General features: G+C 38.8%; 1 protein-coding gene across 2 annotated transcripts in view; it reads right to left on the bottom strand.

The window, feature by feature from the left end:
• The window catches only part of JAG2 (jagged canonical Notch ligand 2), a 68519-nt gene that overhangs the window by 8051 nt on the left and 39578 nt on the right, over positions 1-20890 (bottom strand). Inside the window, exons 6-22 of one of the 2 annotated variants that reach the window (XM_063159803.1) lie at positions 15949-16079; positions 15454-15573; positions 13435-13548; positions 12465-12578; positions 11790-11903; positions 11225-11271; positions 10778-10951; positions 8274-8424; positions 7839-8003; positions 7142-7255; positions 6012-6125; positions 5534-5647; positions 4507-4623; positions 3821-3848; positions 2880-2965; positions 550-663; positions 247-362 (exon numbers count right to left, since the gene is read on the bottom strand). In XM_063159803.1, coding sequence (XP_063015873.1) covers positions 247-362; positions 550-663; positions 2880-2965; positions 3821-3848; positions 4507-4623; positions 5534-5647; positions 6012-6125; positions 7142-7255; positions 7839-8003; positions 8274-8424; positions 10778-10951; positions 11225-11271; positions 11790-11903; positions 12465-12578; positions 13435-13548; positions 15454-15573; positions 15949-16079 — 1933 coding nt within the window. The remainder of the gene's footprint in view (positions 1-246; positions 363-549; positions 664-2879; positions 2966-3820; positions 3849-4506; positions 4624-5533; positions 5648-6011; positions 6126-7141; positions 7256-7838; positions 8004-8273; positions 8425-10777; positions 10952-11224; positions 11272-11789; positions 11904-12464; positions 12579-13434; positions 13549-15453; positions 15574-15948; positions 16080-20890) is intronic. The other variant, XM_063159804.1, reaches the window with a different exon arrangement.

Raw genomic sequence — 20890 nt, 5'->3', positions numbered from 1 at the left:
CTTTATTCCAGCTCATATTTTATTTTCTACAAGTGGTCTAGAGAGCCTGTTCTAGCAGGTTGACAGCAGGACAGTAACTCATGATACTAAGGACAATCCATAACTGCTTTTACAGGAAGCAACTTAAAAAAAAAAAAAAAAACCAAAAAAAAAAACAAGGGAAATTTAGAGGAGACAAAGACTAACTTGTGCATCAAGAACAATGAGTTTGTTTTAGCTTTTAAGAAAATAGGCCAAAATGCCTACCTTGGTGCAGTCAATACGTCCATCCAAACAGTGGCAGCTGTTGCACTCCTGCTCCCACCGGCTGCCATGGGGAAAGGTCATTCCTTTAAGCCAGCAAGGCTTTCCAATTCCAATCACTAAAGAGAAAAAACAACCCAAAAAGCACATTCAGACACTTCAAGTTATATAATAAATACTATACAAATTTAAATTAAAAATATTAGCTACTATTCCTTACATATCAGACTATTGTATAAACTTTATACTGGCTACATTGTGCTCTATTGTGTTTTGGGTAAAGGTTGATAGCAGATATCAGAATACCTTCTTGGCATCTAGGACCAATTCTTCCAGGAGGACAAGTGCATCGGTATCCATTTATTTCATCTATACAGGTGGCACCATACCCACAAGGAGAAGACTGGCATTCATCAATATCTGGACAGAAAATAGGTAAAACTCAGTGACAAGGACACAGGACATTGTAATTAATAATTTACTGAGGTGTAATCTAACAGTACCTCCTTTTCTTTAAAAGCAGGGGACAGTGTGGCTACAGAATTAATGTTGTAATTGAACAGTCCTGCCATTTCAGCAATACCCTGCAACAGATTTCTCATAATTGCACTCTAATTGAAGTTCTGGTAATCAAAACAGCAGTCATATGCTGACTGATCTCACAGAGCAGAGGTGTTGGACAGCTGAAGGTGTTAATGCCTTGTCCACATTCAGCTACAGAACAAGTCCCACATCCTGTTCTGGCACTAATCTCAGACATTTAGGCTTCACACAAAAAAAAGCATGTGTTTTCATGAAGTTATCAGAGTGCAAGAGCTGAACAATGATCTTGCTCAACAATGCTCAAAGAAGTGACTTGCTGTAATACAAGTGACCAAAAGGCAGAAGAGTAACAGTTTAGTTTGTAACACACGTTTGATGAACATTAATGACCTTGAAATAGTGAGTAGATTAATTTAATACATAGATACTTAGCATAAAGCCCTCTTTAAAAAACCTTCAGACTCAGAGGCTTAGCCACAGAAACCAATGGAAAAAGGCAGGGAAGCATGGTCCATTCAGTGGACAGCAATGTGTCATTTGTTATCCTGGGGAAGTGACCAATACTGATTTATGCAACAGAAACCAGCACATCAAGTTGTGAGCTACAGGCACCAACTGCTTCATTTTCAACCAGAAACATCTCTCTTCCAAAGCATCTTTTGAAAGTTTTCTTCCATTGAGTATGAATGCCCTTTCCAACCCCAGAGAAAACTGTTTAAACACCAGTTCTGGTCCAATACATGGTATCAGCTCATTTTAAAGTACAGGACTTTGAAAATGAACATGAAAAATGGCAATAGTGAGATTGCTACACTTGTAGGCAATGTACAACAATCCAACAGATATGGGAGGGCTTTTGGTTCTATTTTAACTTCCTTCAAAAGTGATCTAAACTTCTAAGATCTTCTAACTAAGATCTAAACTTCAACAGGGTTCAATTACTCTTTCCTCCTGTCTTCACACTATATAAGTTTAAGATTCTCCAGCCTCTGTATGCTGAAAAAGGTGATTTAACTCTGTTTTTGAATCAGTCACAAAAGGCATTTTTTCTCAAAGCTACTCCTTCCATCTATACCAGTCTAAACAAGTAAAAAAATGTCTGCAGCTCCATTACAAATGCAAAGTATTTGTATTTGTGACATCCTAGCCTTAAGGGGAAAAGGAGCAGGCAAGGAGAATTCAATATCCTTTTCTGGGTATCTGGATTTAGACACACAATGATTGCCATGCCTGGTTCTGAACTGAGACAACACTGAGCTGATGCTTCCACAAGTGCTGCCTTCCACCCAGAAGTGCTGGCTTGTTTGCTCTATGCCAGAATGAGAATGAACTTGAAAGCACATCATCATACTGAAGGAGTGGAAGGACCAAGCCCAGAAGCCTTGAGGCTACAGAATATACAAAGTCTGAGCTTCCAAAGCAGAAAGTAAAAAAAAAAATAAAAAAGGTATATATCCATTAAAGTTAAAATGATAAAATTCCTTTAAAAAGACAAAACCAAAACTATGCAAAAAACCAACCAAACAACAAAAATCCCCCACCAGCTTGCTCTACAACACTTCAAGATACTTCAGGGTCTGTTTTTCTCCTTCTTTTTGGCCTCTACCCTTCAGAATAATTGCAGTGTAACAGGTTTGTTTTCTAGCCTTGAAAGACCTTTATCATACTTCTGTTATTCATGTGCCAGCACTACACTCAATGTTTTTGTTTCCATTTGGAATGTCTCAGTGCATTCTGGTTTCTTACATTAGGTGGAACACATTCAGATATATGACATCTTTACCAACAAGATATTTATCAACAGAGAAATATTTAAAATTTAAGTTTCTATGAAGCCAGCACCCCAGAAACCTCAGAATTATCCAGGAAAATCTAGCAATCAAGTCTTTAAGCATGATTTAAGCCAACTCATTTCAGTGCCAATTAATGAAATGAGTAACAGACCATAACCTGCTATTATTTACAAGGTATCAATACCTGGCTAACAGGTGGCTTCTGCTTCATTATTTGGAATTCAGCTGAGCTAATGCAAAAAGGCTCACCAGGTGTTCTTTCCAATTTGTGCACAGTGGCACAACCAGCCAGGTACTTACTGATTCTGCAGTCAGGACCAGCAAAGCCAGGGGCGCATTCACATCGGAACCAGTTCACTCCATCGACACAGATCCCTCCGTTGTAACTGTGAATAAAAAAGGTGCTTAAAAAGCCATCTACACTGCTCCACTGGTCAATTAAAGCTCTGTTAATTAAAGTTTCTGCTGCTCTTTAGGGGGACAATGTATTTCTGTCAAGAGCAAAAGCATAAAGCTAGATAAACAATATTGCTTAGCAAGTCTGCAGCTAAACAGCAACATCCTACAGATGCATGAGGAAGCACATGCACAGAATTCAGAGAGGTAGAACAGCACTTTCAAGGGAATACAAAGAAAGTCCAAGGCTTTCTAAATTTGGTTGCTTTTTTAATACATGAAGCACAGATGATGGCATCAGAGCAGATAACTGAGAAAGATAAGGCAGATTGTTTCATCCACATCAGTTTTTTCCCTCTTCAATCATAAATAGCAGCCTCTGTATTTAAAATATTCCCATTTCTCTCCCAAAAATTCAGTTTTGTTTTTAAAAATGTTTATACATAGTAATTGGTCCAACAGGACATTTTTATATTATTTAAAATTATTTACAGTAAACTAACAGGTTTTGATTTCTCATTTTTTACTCTACCCAATTACAAATGCTTCAAATGTTATTGCATGTGATTCACTTCCTATCATTGTAATTTATTGGTCAGTTCCACCATGGAGACTACACTAAAATACTTTATTTGTTCATACATGAATCAACTCAGCTTGTTTTGTGGTCTTTGGTGCTGTCAAGGAATATGGCACAGCAAAAAAAAAATGGTTATAAGATATTTTACAGAGGCTGGCTTCAATTATTTTAGAGTAAAATTAGTTCCAATCTGTAATGTAAATCCATATTACTGTGCTCATTTGTATTTTCACAATAGGTACAGGACTGGAGTTCATGTACTTACCATGGATGAGGGTTGCAGTCATTGGTATCTAGAAAAAAGAATATTGGCTAGTGTAAATAGTGGCACAATTTATTTTCTAAAATATAACACTATAGTTCAGAAGCCACTATATTTGATAAATAAAGAAATAGACAGAAATGAGTGTTTTCTTCCACACTTGAAAAAAAAAAAGTTCAATTATCATATCAACAGTAGGCAGCATAAAAACAGAACTCAAATTTAGAGTTTCCCTCCCACTCCCAAAGTCACACCTTGGGGGAAAAAATAAAAATCGAGGTTGCAGGCTTTACTCCACCTAGCCAATTCATTGTCTTGGTATGCCAAAGTACTTAACTGCTATCCTCAGAGAAAACAGCTTATACACTACTGCCTGCCTTCCAGATACTCTTCATTATTAAAATTATTATTTCTGTGAGGATTTTTTCTGCTCTGCACACATTTCCAAAATTATAATTTTTATAGAATGTCGAGAGTCTTATTTTGGCAGAGACTGGATGCAAAAAGCAGCACAACAAACTCTCCATTCATTACTCGAGCATCGTCTTCTTTACCTACCTCCCACTCTGAATGATTCAGATATTTTGGCACATGAACCCCATAAACTTGCTTTGTTTCAGTTAACAGCTCTCTGCCAGACACTCCCAATATCCCAGGGGGATGCAGGGGAAGAAGGAGAAAAGCCTCACTCTGTGTGCATGTGCGTCCTTCCCATCCTTCCTTGCAGATGCACGAGAAGGAATCCCCGCTGCCAACACACGTTCCGCCATTCATGCAAGGGTTCAGAATACAGCTGCTGTTTTTAGCTTTGAAAACAGAAAAAGTGCCTGTTAGCCCAGAAAACAAAGAGTACCTATCATCTGGGTATGTCAGTGTCACAGTCCTAAACAGCATTTAAGTCAACAGTTAAAAACTTTCAAAAAACCTTCAGAAATACTCAATCACATGACAGTCTCTCACCCACCTTCACCATGGTCCCAATTCAATTGTTTAACTGAACCATGAAATTTTAATAAGAAGGAATTACCTCCTTTCTGCCCCATTTGTGTAAGCATTCTTCAAGTACTGCTAAATTATTACTTTGGCAGTGAGTTACCCAGGCTGTGAGGTGTTCTTTGCAATAAAATACAAGTACTTAAAGCTCAGGTTTTGGTTAAAAGCTGCAATTGTATCTAAAAAAGTAGAAAAACTCCATTAAATGATCTTCATTCGACTTTCTGATCATAATGGAAGTTTCATTTTCAGAAAGATGCACCACAGATACTACATTCAGTCTCCAAAGGGAAAAAAAAAAATCAAGTAGTTCCCTACAGCAGGCATTAACTCTGCAAATCCCTCAGGAAGAACTGCTTAATTTTTCCTGGTATACCTGCTTATACACCTCACGGTCACAAACCTGGGGACTCTGCAATAAATTCCCAGGAAAATCTTTATATAGGGCCTCTAAAGACCAAGAGAAAAGTCAATACACAAGTCCAAGTTTTATAAAACTGCTTAGGAAAGAAGCTATGGAAAAGACCATATAAGAAGCCAGAGAAGAACTGCTTCCTAAAAATCAGTATCATGTCAGGTGAGTGGAAGAAATTATTTAAATTTCAGTCACCACCCAACTGGAACAGCTTTGAACTGGCCAGCCTGAACAGTGTGTCTGTTTACTAAACAGTTGTTTAAATAAACATTTCTCTGCTTCATATGTAGAAAATTTTAAAAGCTTACCAGTGTTGCAAGTACTTCCTATCCACTCTGGAGGACATGAGCAGCGGAATGTGTCCCCATCATCATAGCACGTCCCACCATTACTGCAAGTGTTCGCATCACACTGGTATTCACCTACACAGCACAACAAAGCAGTTTTAATTTCCACTGGTCTTGCTGAAGGTACTTTTAAATCACAAAATTAAAGAGACTTTGTATTTAAATGCACCAGTATCAGAAACACATTGTTCTGCTCACTGTATTACAATAAACAACCCAAAGAATGGAAGCTAAGGACATCTCTCACAAAACTGTTTCACTGCATGAAGGAATACATTTTTTAAATGTTCCATTTTGTGACTGGGAAACTGGAAGGGGTAAGGAAAGTGCACCTATTTTTTCCACTGTGATTGTTTTATTTTAAATTTCAGGAACTCCAGTCCCACGAGAAGAAAATAAATCTTTGGGTACTCTAAAGATCAAAGCAAGGAACACTTACGTGAGTGACAAGTTTTGCCTTTCCAGTCATTCTTGCACTCACAATAGAAGTCATTTACCAAATCAATGCATCGGCCACCGTTGTGACATGGGTTAGGAGAACAGTCATTGAAATCTAAAAAAAATCCAGTTATTCAAATTAGATGATCTAGCTCAGCCAAGGCCATGAGAAAACAGAAAAAAAAATCTCTTTATAAAGAAAATACATTTTGTACTACCTAGGAAGACAGCAATCCTCATTATTATGAGGTTATCTTTATACAAGCACGGAAAATACTTTGATTTAATACAGAACAACATGAATTATGACTTTCTGACAGCTTAGGAACATTCAGTATGGCTTCCCAGTAAAGCACCAAAAGTAGCTTGGTTTTTACAAACAGCTGTATTCTGAACTTCAGAAAGAGCTTTCTACTAGGGACCACAAAGTCCTGAAAAGGAGCCCCAGCACAGGACATGCTGGGAGATGAGAGAGCCAGCTAAGGCTCCTTTGTTCTGTTTTAAAATACAGATTTACAGCCATTAGAGGCGGCTTAACCACATACATACATATGTGCACACATTAGACATACTTACACAATTATGGATTTTAGAGAAAGCTCCTTTCACTTGAAATAAACATTTTAATAGGGGGAACATAACTATTCCAGAACAAACTTCATCTAGACCACACAAAAGGCTCTTCTGACAGCAATAGCTGCCAAAAGCTGCTCAGAAAGTATTTCACATCTTAATTGATGCATGTCCTGTAATAAGTCTCAGCAAGTCCTTGCCATCATGTTTTAGAACAGGCTTCGTTCAGAGCAGAAAAAGAAACAACTGCAGTTTCCTCTGAGGTGTCTTAACCATGAACTGGCCCAGTTCACTTCCTGGCCAGCACTCTTGCCTGTCCCCAGGACAAAAAGTTTTCTCCTCCTGAAATAAATGCTGAACTATACCAAAGAATCAGATTCTGCTCCTAGTAAAGGAGCTGAGGCTTTTAGAGCAGCTACCTAAAGGTATTTCTGAAAATGCTTCTGCAAATAAAACAATTATGGAACAGAGAAACTACCCCATTATTAAGCACATGCCAACCATCTCTGTTACAACAAGGCCGCATCATTTGGCCCTGCAACACTGAGCAGTACTCACTTGTGTCACACAGCTCTCCTTCCCAGCCACTTGAGCAGAAACATCTAAATGAATCAACTTCATCAATGCATGTCCCACCATTCTTGCAAGGTTTCCCAAGACAGTCATTGATATCTGCAACAAAAAGTCAACAATTATTGCTCAAAGCTGTTTTCACCTACTCAGAGGATTGATCTACATTTTTGTCTCTAGGAAAAGCAGCACAGAGTTATTGCTGCATTTGTACATGCAAAAAAAAAAAAAAAAGTTCAAACATCTGTTTTCAAGCCTGATAGGGTTTCTGGCTGTATTGTCTCACATATAACAAGTCAAGTCCAACCAGAGCATTACACTTACCTGGCAAGAATATTCAGGGGTTTAAAAACACCCAGACCAGCAATACAAGTTCTGCTCCCCTCTTTGTGTTCTCATTTTGGAGAAATCTGTAGCTTGTAAGATTGTGCATAAAGGCAGTGGCTACAAACACATTTACACTGAAGCTGGACTAAAACCAGTTTTCTATCACAGAGGAAATGCAAACCACTACTCTACAAAGACTGCTACCAGAAGAAACAATTTCAAGCAGTACATCTGAAACAGCACCTTCTGCAACTTTACTGACATCTAAATGTTTTATTTTATGTTGTAAACCTTCATAACACTAACTTTCAAATAAATTTATAGCAAAAAGAATAATCTTTTACGAGCTCCTACTTACTTTCATGACAGTATGTTCCAGTAAAGCCTCTGTCACAGGCACAAGTGAAATTCCCTCCTGGCTGACTAATGCACCGTCCATGAGGCCCACAAACATTGGATGAAATGAAACGGATTCCTTCCTGGGTAGCATTAGTGAAGACTTCTATTGTACAGCTGTCTATTACTGAAAAAGAAGTGAGGTCTTTAGACTAATGATCTCTATCACCAACCAGATTTTAGTTTTAAAAGAAGTTTTACAAGAATTAAAACTAATTATGATTTTATAAGTCACCATCAAGCTCTTCATAAATGAAGAGCACTTCCTCTCACTGCCTCACTATTTTATGAAGTCTAAGTGAGTGAAATAAAACCATTTCTGCATTATACTATTCCCCAAAATGCCTTTTTTTAAATGTACCACCACCAAGACAGATTTATGGACAACAGCAGTTACCTTTACAAGAATTGTTCTTGCAGTGGTCCTTGAGATGAGAACAATTTTTTCCATCATAGTCATCAGGGCAGGCACAGTAATAATCTCCTCCCAGATCATAACATTTAGCCCCATTCTGGCAAGGGTTAGGCTCACAGAGATCAATATCCATCTGTAAGAGAGAGACCACAGTTAGCAGCAGCTGCTTCATTTCCCAGGAGTAAGCAGCATTATCTGCTTTGCCAGAGACACAGATGAATGTACAAGGAACCTCAAGTTTTAAGGTTTATGAATCATAAATATTGCATTCCACCCTGCAAGACAGAAACTTCAGCTTACTTTAGTCTATCCTAATACAAAGCATGTCTGACACTGCTAAAAAAGTACTCCTTTGGAGGAGGCTGAATAAGCACATTTGCAATAACTCAGTGAATAATTACTTAAGCCATTAGGAGACACCTTACTGCAACTTCTCAGGATCATTATAAGTCACTTGTCTGTCCTTCACACCCACATACCAAGTGCCACAAGGCAAGTTAAACACAAGTGCACTTGTCAGCTTTCTGTCTGCAAGAGACTTAAAATGCACAGAACCTGAATAAAATCCCATCCCCTAGAGCAAATTCTCTTCCCATCTCAATTAACACATAGAATTTATTATAAAACCACACAGCTTGGAAGGGACCTCTAGAGGTCAGCTACTCCCCACCTCCTGCTCTAAGTAGGTCTAGTTAGACTCAGCTTCTCAAGGCCTTATTTTAAAAAGTACCATCACTACACCACTTTACACAGTTACATGAAATGCACTTTGAAATCTGACCATCTGATCCAGAGAGCAAAATTTAAACTTTGCCTTCATAATACAACATTTAACATGAACATTGCTGTGGCAAAACCATTCTGCTGCTTTCTCCTTTAGACTGACACACAAGATCACTGATTCGTGATGCCCTAAATTGGTCTCAAAATCCACAAGGCAGCCTCAAAAGGGACATTTTTACATCACATATCTTTCCTCCAAAATATTTTTCTTTAGGACTACTTTTCTCCCCCTCCAGTTAGTTTTTCCTTCTTCACATCTCTCTCTTGGGAGAAAGATAATTTCATGTCTGTAAAGTTGAAAAGCTAAGGCCAATAGAGGTTTTAATCCCTATTTTTAGCAGTTCAGTACCTAAATAGGAGAAAAATGCCAAACTAGCCAAAGGAGAAGGAACACAAATGGTGTTAAGTATTTAATTCAGAGAAGCACATACAATTCCAGTCACAACAGAAAATTTTTAGCAAACCATTTCGTGCTCCCACACAACATTCAAAGCAAGCTATAAAAATATAGCTATGGTCTGAGAAAGATTCTCAGATCTCCTCTATCAGATGTCTCCATTTGTTTCCTTCCATTAGTGTAAATTTCCCCTTCCCAATGCAAGTTCAGTAGCTGGTACTTTAGCATCTGGAATCAATGGTAGATATTTCCTGCAGCACACAAGGCAAGCAGCCAACTCCCCCCTATTATTCAAGCACATTTGCTAAAACTTTAATTACACAGTATTGTATGAATCAGCCCAGAGTACAGCACTGAAGTTATGATCCTTATGCAGAAACAGTTTATGAGCTATTAGGTGCTGCACCAGTTTGATTAAACTGGTTGGTATCTAAATTTTGACTAAAATGAGGGCCCTACTTCTTTAATAATGCAAATAACATAGAATAAAATTAGTTCAGTGTTTAAGAGAGATCACTCCAATATCCTCTACAAAAAATTTCTGGAGCTAATCCAACAAAATTCTAGCCTAGTGCCTCCACTTGATACTAAGCATAACATCCAGATGAATGTGACTATCAGCAAAAGCCAGAAAGTGAATACTTCATGCAAAATAATTTTACCCTGAAAAGCCTAATGTCCTCCCAAGAAAAGAGGAATATCTTTACCATGAATTACTTCAGGAATTACCACTAAGACTTCAATATTTCAGATCTGAGTCCTTAAGCACTAGAACTCCATGTTCCTATAATGATCTCAGACAGAGTTCTGAGAGCTAATACTTGTCTATCTGCCTGCCTTTAGTAATTATGTTAATCATCACCATTATATATAATACAAATAATTGATATATAATTATTCTACTCCTGCCAATAGCAGTAGGATTAGTTGAAGGGTAATTCAATTATGTGCCTCAGCATTATTAGGATGAGAACCTAAAGCACTCCAGTGTAACAAAAGGATAAAAGGTCCTGAAAATTGCAAAAGAAAACATTTCAAGCTTAAGGAATACTTGCACAGCCTTAAAGCCCTTAGGAAGGCCAACACCTACATACAACAACTTGCAGTTTATCAGGCTGCAAATTCAAGTGTTCCAGCTACTATGACAGCGCTGCACAACAAATTTGCTTATTCAGAGTATCAGGTAACAGCTACGGCAGGCAGTGACGCTCCAGCTCTGGGTTACTCCCATTTAAACCCAGAGATATATTTCTTTCAGGAATTCAGTCCATGACAAGCATTGCAGTAATGTCTGCACTGGCCTCACCTCGCAGAAGACTCCTGAGAATCCCTGGGAACACAGGCAAGTGAATCCATTCACCAGGTCTTTGCAGCGGCCCCCGTTCTGGCAGGGATTGCTCTCACACTCGTTGGTTTCTATCTCACAGTTTTTTCCTGTGAAACCACGAGGGCACAAGCAGTGGTATCCGTTCACTTCATCCTTCACAGAGCAGGGAAAAGAAGCAAAAAGAAGGATATGTTTATTGACAAAATTGGCACACAAAAATGCAAGTTACTTCTGTATTCTGGATTTGTGAACAGCAGTAGCACCACAGAATTTTATTATGTGAAATGGGTGCAAGACTCTACAAGTACAGTGTTACATCTTTAACATTTGAACTTATTTAACCAAACTTTAATTGCAAACTATAAAACTCATAACCAGTCAGACAAAGATTAATTTTCAACATGGAATGTATTGAACAAGAGTTACCTTGCAAGTCCCTCCATGCTGGCACTGTCCATGACAGTCATTTATATCTATGGATAAAATATGCAAAGCATTAGAATTTAGACTGCAAGACTAAGCTGTAAAGTATAGGTTTAGCATAAAAATGGAGAACAAGTGATTTTCAAAAAGGCTTCTTTTCTACATGTTCCAATGGAAAGGAAAGATTCTTGATGTCTTAAAAAGATCCTTATTTTTTGAGAATAACCAATAGAAAACAACATTCTATACTTCTACTAGATGACATATCAATATAATTTAATATAAAACATTTCAGCCTTAAAGTATTTTAAATGGAATCAGTATATATTATTCTGAAACATGTAAGAGTCAAAATATTTATTAAAGTGTATCTCTAAGATCACTTTAATACCAATTACCTTTCAAAATACATTTTCAAACACTATTTTCAATTTACATTGCTATAAGTTAGAAAAATCCTGAGAACAGGTATTTTTTCTTGTTAAAGTACGTAAACTATCACTTATAATATTTTTTTCTAAAGAACAAAGCATCCTACTGTCAACATACATACTAAAGAAATACTAACTGATATGACAATTTACTCCTGTCCATCCTGGAATGCAGTCACAGTAATATCCACCAATGAGATTTTTGCAAGAGTAAGCATTAACACAGGGTTTCCCCTCACACTCATTAGCATCTGTGAAAGAAGAGAAAATAAAGAATAGAATAAAGAACAAACCCAGAAACAGATTACCACAGCACCAAGCAAAGTGTCCATGCAATCCCAGCATCAGAAGCTCACATTAAACATTGGTAGGGCACTAAAACCATTTACATACCACAGGATTTTAATGCACGCTTGCCCATAGTAGCACATGCATGTTATCTTACTCTTCCCTTGGCCAAACTCAAAAAGACAATTTGTTAGTCAGGGAAAATCCCTCTCTGGCCTCCACAAGCTTAGTCACTGTTCTGCCACCATGGAAAAGGAGTTACCATCACCAGTGCTGCATTTTGCAACAGAAAAGTTATGGGGCATTCTAAAAGACCTATTACAAGTAAGCTTAAATTGGGGCTTAAATATTTACAGATCCACTTGAAACTTCTGGCTTTGAGATCTGCTAAAGAGAAGCTAAAATACCAATAACAACACACATATTCTACATTTTCTTCAACAAAACCCATGCCAGAAACACACAGAGTTATTAATTGTTTAGGAATAATCTCCAGTGGTCTCCAAAGCTGTAGAATTACTTACCAAGCTGGCAAGTTGCTCCAATCCACTGCTGTGGACAGATGCACTCGAAGGCATTGACACCATCAATGCAGGTCCCTCCCTGAGCACAGGGGTTCGAGGCACACTCATCAATATCTGCAAAGGCAAAGGGGGACTCCATCACACAGCCCAAAGCTTGGCTTCACAGGCTCTGCTTCAAAGTTAGCTTGAGATGAAGGGGGAGAACGTGCAAAGAAGCCTAGGCACAGACTAACACAGCTAACCCAATTTTTTAGTTAGGATTTCTCACATTTTTGTGACAGAAAAGATGAGCAAACATCTTCAAACAAGAATCAGATAACCTAATAACCTACCTATGATTTGCATGATCATTGAAAGTCATGTCTTTAGATTGTGACACATATTTAGCTAGTTTTGGTTCAGTGGTTGGTAATTTTCAGGGTTTTGGTTTGGTTTTTGGGGTTGGTTTTTTTTTTTTTTTGAGGACAGTTGCTGTTTGAAAACAGGTAAGCCACCTGTGTTCAAATTACAGGCAACATGCAAACCTAATGCAGCCCCACAATACATTTCAACCACTTCTCTGTCCTCTGAACCAGACACTTAAGCATTTAAGTGTGCAAATCTACTTTTCTGTGATTAAAGAAAGGGAGAACCTTTGACCTTCACATTTATATTTCTCAAAATGAAACTATTCTGTATTTTGCTTCAGACTGGCTAAGTCAGGAATTGACAAACAAGCTTTGGCAAAAGGCATTTCTTTGGATAGAGTCCAGCTATTCTTCTGATAACTTTTTGATAACAAATCTCAACTGCATTGAGTCAATACTGTGGGCTGCACAGAACCCTCCTCTTTTCACTCTGCCAATGCTCAGCTGTTAAAAGACAGGGAAAGTGAAAGACTACCACCAAATTCCACACCCACAGAGCATGTTATCACCAAGCATCAACCCTTCCAACCCAACAGGTCAGTCACCAGCAAACCCATACCCACCAATAGCACATGTTGGTCCACTCCACCCCGATGGGCAGTGACACTTGAAGCCTGACGAAATTTCGTGACAAATTCCACCATTAGCACAGGGATTAGATACACAAGCATGCTCAGCTGGGGAGAAAGGAGGAAAGAAATTCTTGCTAAATACTCTTCCAGTACCAATTAAGGAGAACTTGCAGTTAAAAGTTGCATTGGGTAAAAGTAACCTAGATAAATAACAGTGGAGAGATACCAGTACAGAAGTTTGGAGCCTTCCTCTTCCACCTGCAGAGAGTTAAGATTCCCAGGATGAAAATGAAGCAGGATTTCACTGAAGATGTATCATCCTTCCCACCTAATGACTTGAAGGCCTAAGCACAGATAGCTCACTCTATTTCAATTCCAGTTAAGTTCCCCACTGACACTCTGCTTCTAGCCATGCACTTCCACCTCCAGAGCACTCCAGCACTTCTTTTAAATTCAGTGAGGAAAAACAGACCTGTATGCAGAGGTCTGTTGCAGAGGTCTGAGCTGTAGTAGTTTAAGGTCTGTTTAGCTTCATTCTAGCACTGCTCTTGGAAACAGCAGGGAATAGAAGTGCTCACAGGCAGTGATGCTGCTTGTCACTCCATGTAGGGCTGTAACAGTACAGAGGCTCCACAAAACCATCAGGTCGAGGAGGGACAAGCTTTTTGTAACTTCTTTTTGGTAACTTCCCCTCTCAGAAGCCAAGGAAGTCTTTTTGTACCAGTACCTAATGCAGCTCACACACCAACCTACTGTTAAAAATCACTGTAGATCTCAACAAGTATATGGCTCCCTTTTCACTGTCTCCTCACTAAAAAAACAAGTTACTCCCCCACAGCTTTCAGGACAGGCTATGGCAAGATTTCCTCCATTTTAGCCTAAACTTACATCATGATCTACCAGCTGAAGCAAAATTTAAGTTTTGATGGTATCTTTAATACCACATAGAGCTCTAGGAAGTTCAAAGATTTGTATCCTGATTAACTCCAAAAACCTTCTGCTTATAATAGTTTAGTGAACTTAAGGCCAAGCAATGAAGTGGAAAAAAAAAGGTTCTTTCCACCTAAAATTTTAACTATCAAGAACAGCAAAATTCATAGTGAGAAGCTGTGAACATCACATTTCAAAAAAGGATTAAACAATGCATCATGACAAAGAAAAAGAGCACCCAACTAACCACTATATGAAGCAAAATATGAAAGAACTAGAAACTGCACACTGTCCATTTATCTCCAAAGTGAGAATAACCAAGAAAAGTCTCCAGAGACCAAAACTGTCCCTAGAACATGAACATTTTGGTCTTTGTGTAACACAGTAACACATACACAGATAGAAAAAAGCAACATGCTATCTTTGTATGTGGTTGAGATAGGAAGCAGTTTTTCAAGACACAGATCTGTTAAAGGCAAAGCCATACTTCCTCATAAATGTGGTCTAAATGCTCTCCTCCATTTTGCCAATAGGCACAAGGAAGACACTTTTTGTTCAGACTGCTCAAGGTGACTCTGTAAGAGAGTTTGAGCACATTTCCATAGGAGTTAACATTTCATTACTAATCTAAATATATTAGAAGTCCCACATTAAAAGATTGAGTTTCAGTTGATTAAAAAGCATAGTCAACACATTCAGCAAACTAAAAATGGGGCCAAAGCTCCACATCAGAGTAGGAGCTGAGGTGTCCATCACCACCACCTTTCTTAGTCCCCAGCTTGGAAAAGATGCATGCCTGCCAGCAAGGCAGAAGACAAGAAAATGGGCAGCAGGGAGTAAGGCAACAGGTTAGACACATGGCTTTCCCTATTGCATGAGACTACAGCCCAACTGCATATTTGGATTAAGGAAGAGAAGTCAAAGGGAAGAAATAGTCTCAGTCTTATCTAAAGGGAAACTGGTGCAGCATCTCTGTTGTGTTTGGTGATATTTTGAACAGCCATGCTCAGGCCCCAGAAAGGAGAGGCAATGCAGCAGTGCTGGGGCAGTGCAGGTGTCCCAGGGAGGTGTGCCACGTACCGATCTCGCAGTTCTTGCCCGAGTAGCCGTCGGGGCAGGCGCAGCGATACTCGTCCGGCTCCGTGTTCATGCAGGTGCCGCCGTTCAGGCACGGGTGGTGATTCCCACAGTAATTCAGATCTGCACAGAGAACAGGCTCAGTCAGCAGGGAACACACATCACACCATTCCAGACACACAGATGCCTTTCTGGCTCGAACATCCTTCACCCACATCATCCCCATATTCCAGTGCCTAGCCTGTGATCTGGTAACTATCCACAGAACAGGGAAAAATGAACAAGAGACAATTGCAGGAGTTAGAAGAGTCAGGACAATTCCGAGCCTTTTGTCTTGAACTTCCTATATTTCTGATGCCTAGGCACCATCTGCCACACAAGAATTAAGGCACAGAAACACTCGGGTAGTTGCACACTGGCAGAAAAGAAAAGGGGTTAATGAGTTATCAGTTAATCATGCAATTTAACTTATTTTTCCTGTACATTAATGTTAAGTACCTTTGTTACAGAGCAGGCCACCCCAGTTGGTTTCACAATTACACTGCCATGGTTCATTACAGCTCCCATGAGCACAGCCTGGGTAGCGGACACACTCATCACAGAACTGTCCTTGCCAACCATAATGACACCTAAGATGTAAGTTCACATGTTAAAAGTTAGCAACATGATGCTTCATCATCAGCATTACATGTATTTACAACACTACACTTACCATTCTCAAGAACAAGGCCAACTGGTCAATGTGCAACAGATAACAACACTTTATCCTGTTTAGAAGGGACACAACTAGTCCTGTTGAACATCCTTTATGGGAACTCATCCTGCTCAGATGGGTTACACACAATGGCAACAAACACCACCAAGCACTACACGTTATGAGAACTGGACATGAATTAGTTGGTCTTTCACAAGAAGTCCCATCTTCACATAATCATCTCACACTAGGACAAAACTTGTGATTGATACAAGAAAGCTGAAATTGATTTTCAGGAGACTGCTGGCTTACTGCATTGAGCACCACAGTGTTTTTCTGTAAAGAGAGATTTCAAGATAATAGCCAATTTGCTATAGAGTGCTACAGCCTTAAAAGGCCAGGGCAGCCAGAAAAGCAGCAGTCTTGATAATTTTCTCAATGCCTGGTTTCTCAAGAAAACCTTTTTTCACAGATTTATTCTATTATATACTCAGTGTTCTCTACTGGCACTATGGAAAAAGTACTTTTTGGAGAAAGGAGGAGTGAGAACAGAAACAAAAGCCATTAATAATTCATTTGGTTTAGAGTTGAAATTTCCCCACAAGATTTCTTCTGAGACTGGTATCTTTATGTTAATCTGCATCAGAACTCCATTAAAAGAAGCAACTGTTTATGCTACAGGGGGGAAGGGCATAGGGTAATGATTTTTAAAAACATATTTATATTTCACATATATTTAAATTACCAAGAAATATTAAGCTTGCTCTTTTGGGCCAACAAAAGAAATGCTCTGTCTGTTAAGAGTGTATTTCTTATACAGAATTCAAAAAACATACTAGCAATAAAGAGATCACATTGAATGAGAGTTGAGCACATGCACAACAGTGCAGTCCTATTGCCTAGAGGAAAAAAAAATTAGAAATGAAACTACATTTTTTAGATTTGACATGACCATTTTATTTTCCACATAATTTATTTTATGCTCTTTTATACTATTTAAATCAAGTCTTTGGGGGGGCAGTGAGAGAAGACAAGGAAGAGAAGTGTAAATGAGGAGTCTTGGTTCCTTGTGAATCAATCCCCTTCCACTGTTTCAGTATCCTGGATCAATCCCCAGAGGAGCAGAACAAGCTGTGATGGAAGTACAGTATTTAAACCCTTACTGTTTGCATTGGAAGTAAGGACTCTAGATGCAGAATCTCTGCAAGACCATTCTTTTCATACAAGTTCTAGAGCTACTTTGAGCTCCTGTCCCAGTACCTGCTCCTGCCCTGAAAAGCTCCAAGATCTCAGCTGAGAACCCAGCCCAGAGGCCTTGATGCTCCTCTGAGCAGGGCTGGCAGAAGCCTGGAGAACACTCACATTTTAGAAGCCTCTTTCTTTGGCTGCAGCAGCAGCAAGAGGAAACAAATACTGCTCTTGCTAAATTTGATCTCTTCCTTCCTCCTCAAGGACAGAAAAATCTTTTCAGAGGATGGTAATAATAAAAAAAGCACTGCAACTTACTTTACTGGCCCCGACCCAAATCTTCATCCATGCCAAACCTGGCACTACTGCCAGTGATTCACCATGACTATCCCAGCCAGAGCCAACTCCCCACCCACATACAACAAGCATTTTCAAGAGCTGAAAGTCTGCATCACAAAGCAAATAATCACAGTAACTCAATTTATTCTCCATAGCCCATGGATAACAAGTTTCTTTGTTTGACAGTGCAGCAGTGCTTAAGAATGCAAAGAAAAATACAGCCACCTTCGAGAACTTGAAGGCATCTTAAGCACCTACTTGAGTTTCTAGCTATGCTTGGTGACATTAAAGTTACTTCAGCAGAAAAAAAGTTGCTGCTTTTTCATGATATTCAACACAGTCAAAGTTTACTGTTAGAGTTACCACCATGCCTGAGGGAAATGATTTCTAGAGGCTAAAAGCAGTCCAAAAGAACATAATGTTTACAAGTCAAAAGGTTACTATGTGGTAAGCTGATCAGCCTTCAGTATACAAGGAAGAGTAAATTAGGATTTCCTCTTGAACAGGAAGTCTGGTCGCATCCTACATTAACAGGTGCTAGAGCAGCATTAATTCCACTTCCTTCTGAAAAGTTAGAGCTGATATGGATCTCAGCCCACCCCAAGAGCAAGATGGGATCAATAAAGGTAAACCTACCCAGAAATTGGTATGTTCTATGTCATTTATGGGTATGAACGTGTCATTTATGACAAAAATATCAAGAAAAAAAAACAGATAAAATTATTAATGATTTACTATGAGAAGTCCAAATGGTACAAACACAAATTCAACATCATTTAGGAAAAAAAAACAAACAAAAAAATTCAAACCAGAATTCCTTTTCAAGTACCAACTACTTGTGCAAAAGCCAAAAGGAAACAGTCAGTGCAGCTAATAGTGGGCTAAAGTTACTTCTTCCCTGCCCTCCCATCCCAGTCAAGAATCAACTAAAAAGCAATTCTAAATTCTTCACATCTGACAAAATAAGAAAGCCAAATATAGAGAATCTATAAGGATTCTCATTGTTCAACAGACAAAGAAAATTCTTATTGGAATCAAGATTCTACTTCCTTTGTCCTTCCCCTCTGCTGACTTCATCAGCTCAAAGTTGTCTTCACAGTCCAGCACACGCAAAACAAAAATCAGACCTGGCTTAATCTTAGCCCTTGCTGGGTTATTAGCAGTACAAAGAAGCTACCATAAATAGATTGTTACAGTTTAGTAACTTCCTGATGGAAGGCTGAAGCACAGGCATCTGCTCCCAGACTAAAGCATCCCCTTGGGTCACAACAGAGTGTAATTGGGAGAGAAGAACAATTGTTGGTTATCTCAAAACCAACAACTTGGAGAAGAGATCTGGTAATTCTACAGGCACACTTCACAGCATCCATTTTCCTTAGATGAGAGTCTGGAGGCAAAAGAAAAATGAGAATTCAAACAAAAGGCTGGAGGTGGGGGTGGGCAGGAGTTAACATGAGCAAAAATTCTAGACAACCCTTCAATAGGCAGATCAGAAAAACTGCAACTGTGCAGAAAAAATACTACTGTCATTGTCAAGCAGAAAAAGCCACAATAATTCAGCTCAGTGGGGCTTCAAACAGCTAAATTTCAGGAGAAAGGACTTTCTACAGTAAATTTCAGTGCATTTAAAGAGGTAAATTTGACATCAGGGAATCCTACAAAAGCACTCATCACTACACACAGTTCAAAGTCAGAACTTTGAACACACAGTTCACAGTCACATCTGTACTCAGAGGTGGGGAAAGTGGGGAAAAAAAGCATGAAACAGAACATTTGGTGTTTTTATTTTTCCTGGGGTCATTCAAAACCAAAACTTATCAAGTCTAATAGAGAATTTTTCTATAGAAATATGCTTTCCTTATGTTCTTCTCAAAGAGATCTAATTAAGGAAAAAGCTGACAGTGGCCTTTGCTTTCCTTTGAGGAAGTTTGTTTTAACAACAACTCTTATTTAGTAAGAGCTAGGTTGAAACTGAACGTTTCCAAATCAGATGGAACTAACTAGATAGGAATAACTAGACCTCCTTGGGGAAAGAGGGGACTACATGACCCTGGAGATGTTGTCCAGACTCCATAAATTTATGTCAAATCCTACAGTGGCAATTATAGAAGTGATATGGAAAGGTGAAGAGATGTACTCAGATTCTGAAGGTCTGTGAACCACGGCTCCTCAGCACCTTGAATGATTAACTCCTCCTCATCCAAAAGGAGGATGCTTCTGCCACCACAGCAGAAAATCCGGGTGCCCTCAGTGGTCAGCTTAAACTCAGCTCTTCTGTACTATCTTCATATGTGGTTTATTCTCCTGGTTATTTGAGAATCCTGATCCTTCTGTGCAGAAAGTTCAACTGAGAAACTTTGTATTGCACACCTCATCCCATGACTAATCTATGCTTGTTAACCTTAAAAAAAAAGCTCTGTAAATTCTGTTCTACACCTACTTACAGAGTTTTGTCAGCACTTCATGCAGAAATACACCTGAACCACCAAACTGAAGTCTATTCCTGAAGTCATTGCAAGAATATGGGGCCTAAAAATAAATTTTAAAAAAATCTTAGGGAGGATGTAGGCAATGTGGTTCAAACCATTAAATATCACAGGTTACACCTCACTGATATGTTGCTCATCATACAAAGAGTGAAGACAACATCATTGTGAGGTATTCTTACACCTTTTGATAAGCAGACTTTTTGGAAGGAGCCTCTTCCCAATCATGTTTCAAGTGGAAGCTGGGGCCAAAAAACTCAATACAGGAAAACAAAGCAAAAACAGTGACATTAAGAGCAGAAGCAAAATGCATCATTCAGGGGTGGGGGAGAAATAGCCCTCTTAAATAGAAAACCACTAAATTTTCTAGTGACGTGAACAGGATGGTGTTGCATAGGCCAGAACAATAGCTTTATATTAGTTATTTACTTAAAATAACCATAAGAAAGTCTGTTTAAACTTTTAGGAGATTACTTGTTGCACAGCAGGCAGCAATATTGCCCAGCTGTTAGATCCTACAACTCTGAGCATCTGGATTCAATGTTAATAAGCAGTACAGTACTCATTCACTAAAACTTGTCACAAAAACACTTTGCCCACTTTCCTACCTTCAAAATAGGCAAGATAATTTTGTGAATAGCAAAGGAAAACATACTCATTAATGAGCTCAAATAATTTAATTACCTGAAAGCTTGTTATCTTTTCCTCTCACCCCCAGCCTTCTTATCACACC

The sequence above is a fragment of the Melospiza melodia genome, chromosome 6 (genome assembly GCF_035770615.1).
Source record: "Melospiza melodia melodia isolate bMelMel2 chromosome 6, bMelMel2.pri, whole genome shotgun sequence".
NCBI classification, from domain to species: Eukaryota; Metazoa; Chordata; class Aves; order Passeriformes; family Passerellidae; genus Melospiza; species Melospiza melodia.
Note: the sequence above shows the minus strand (reverse complement) of the source record. Positions and strands in the feature narration are given on the sequence as shown.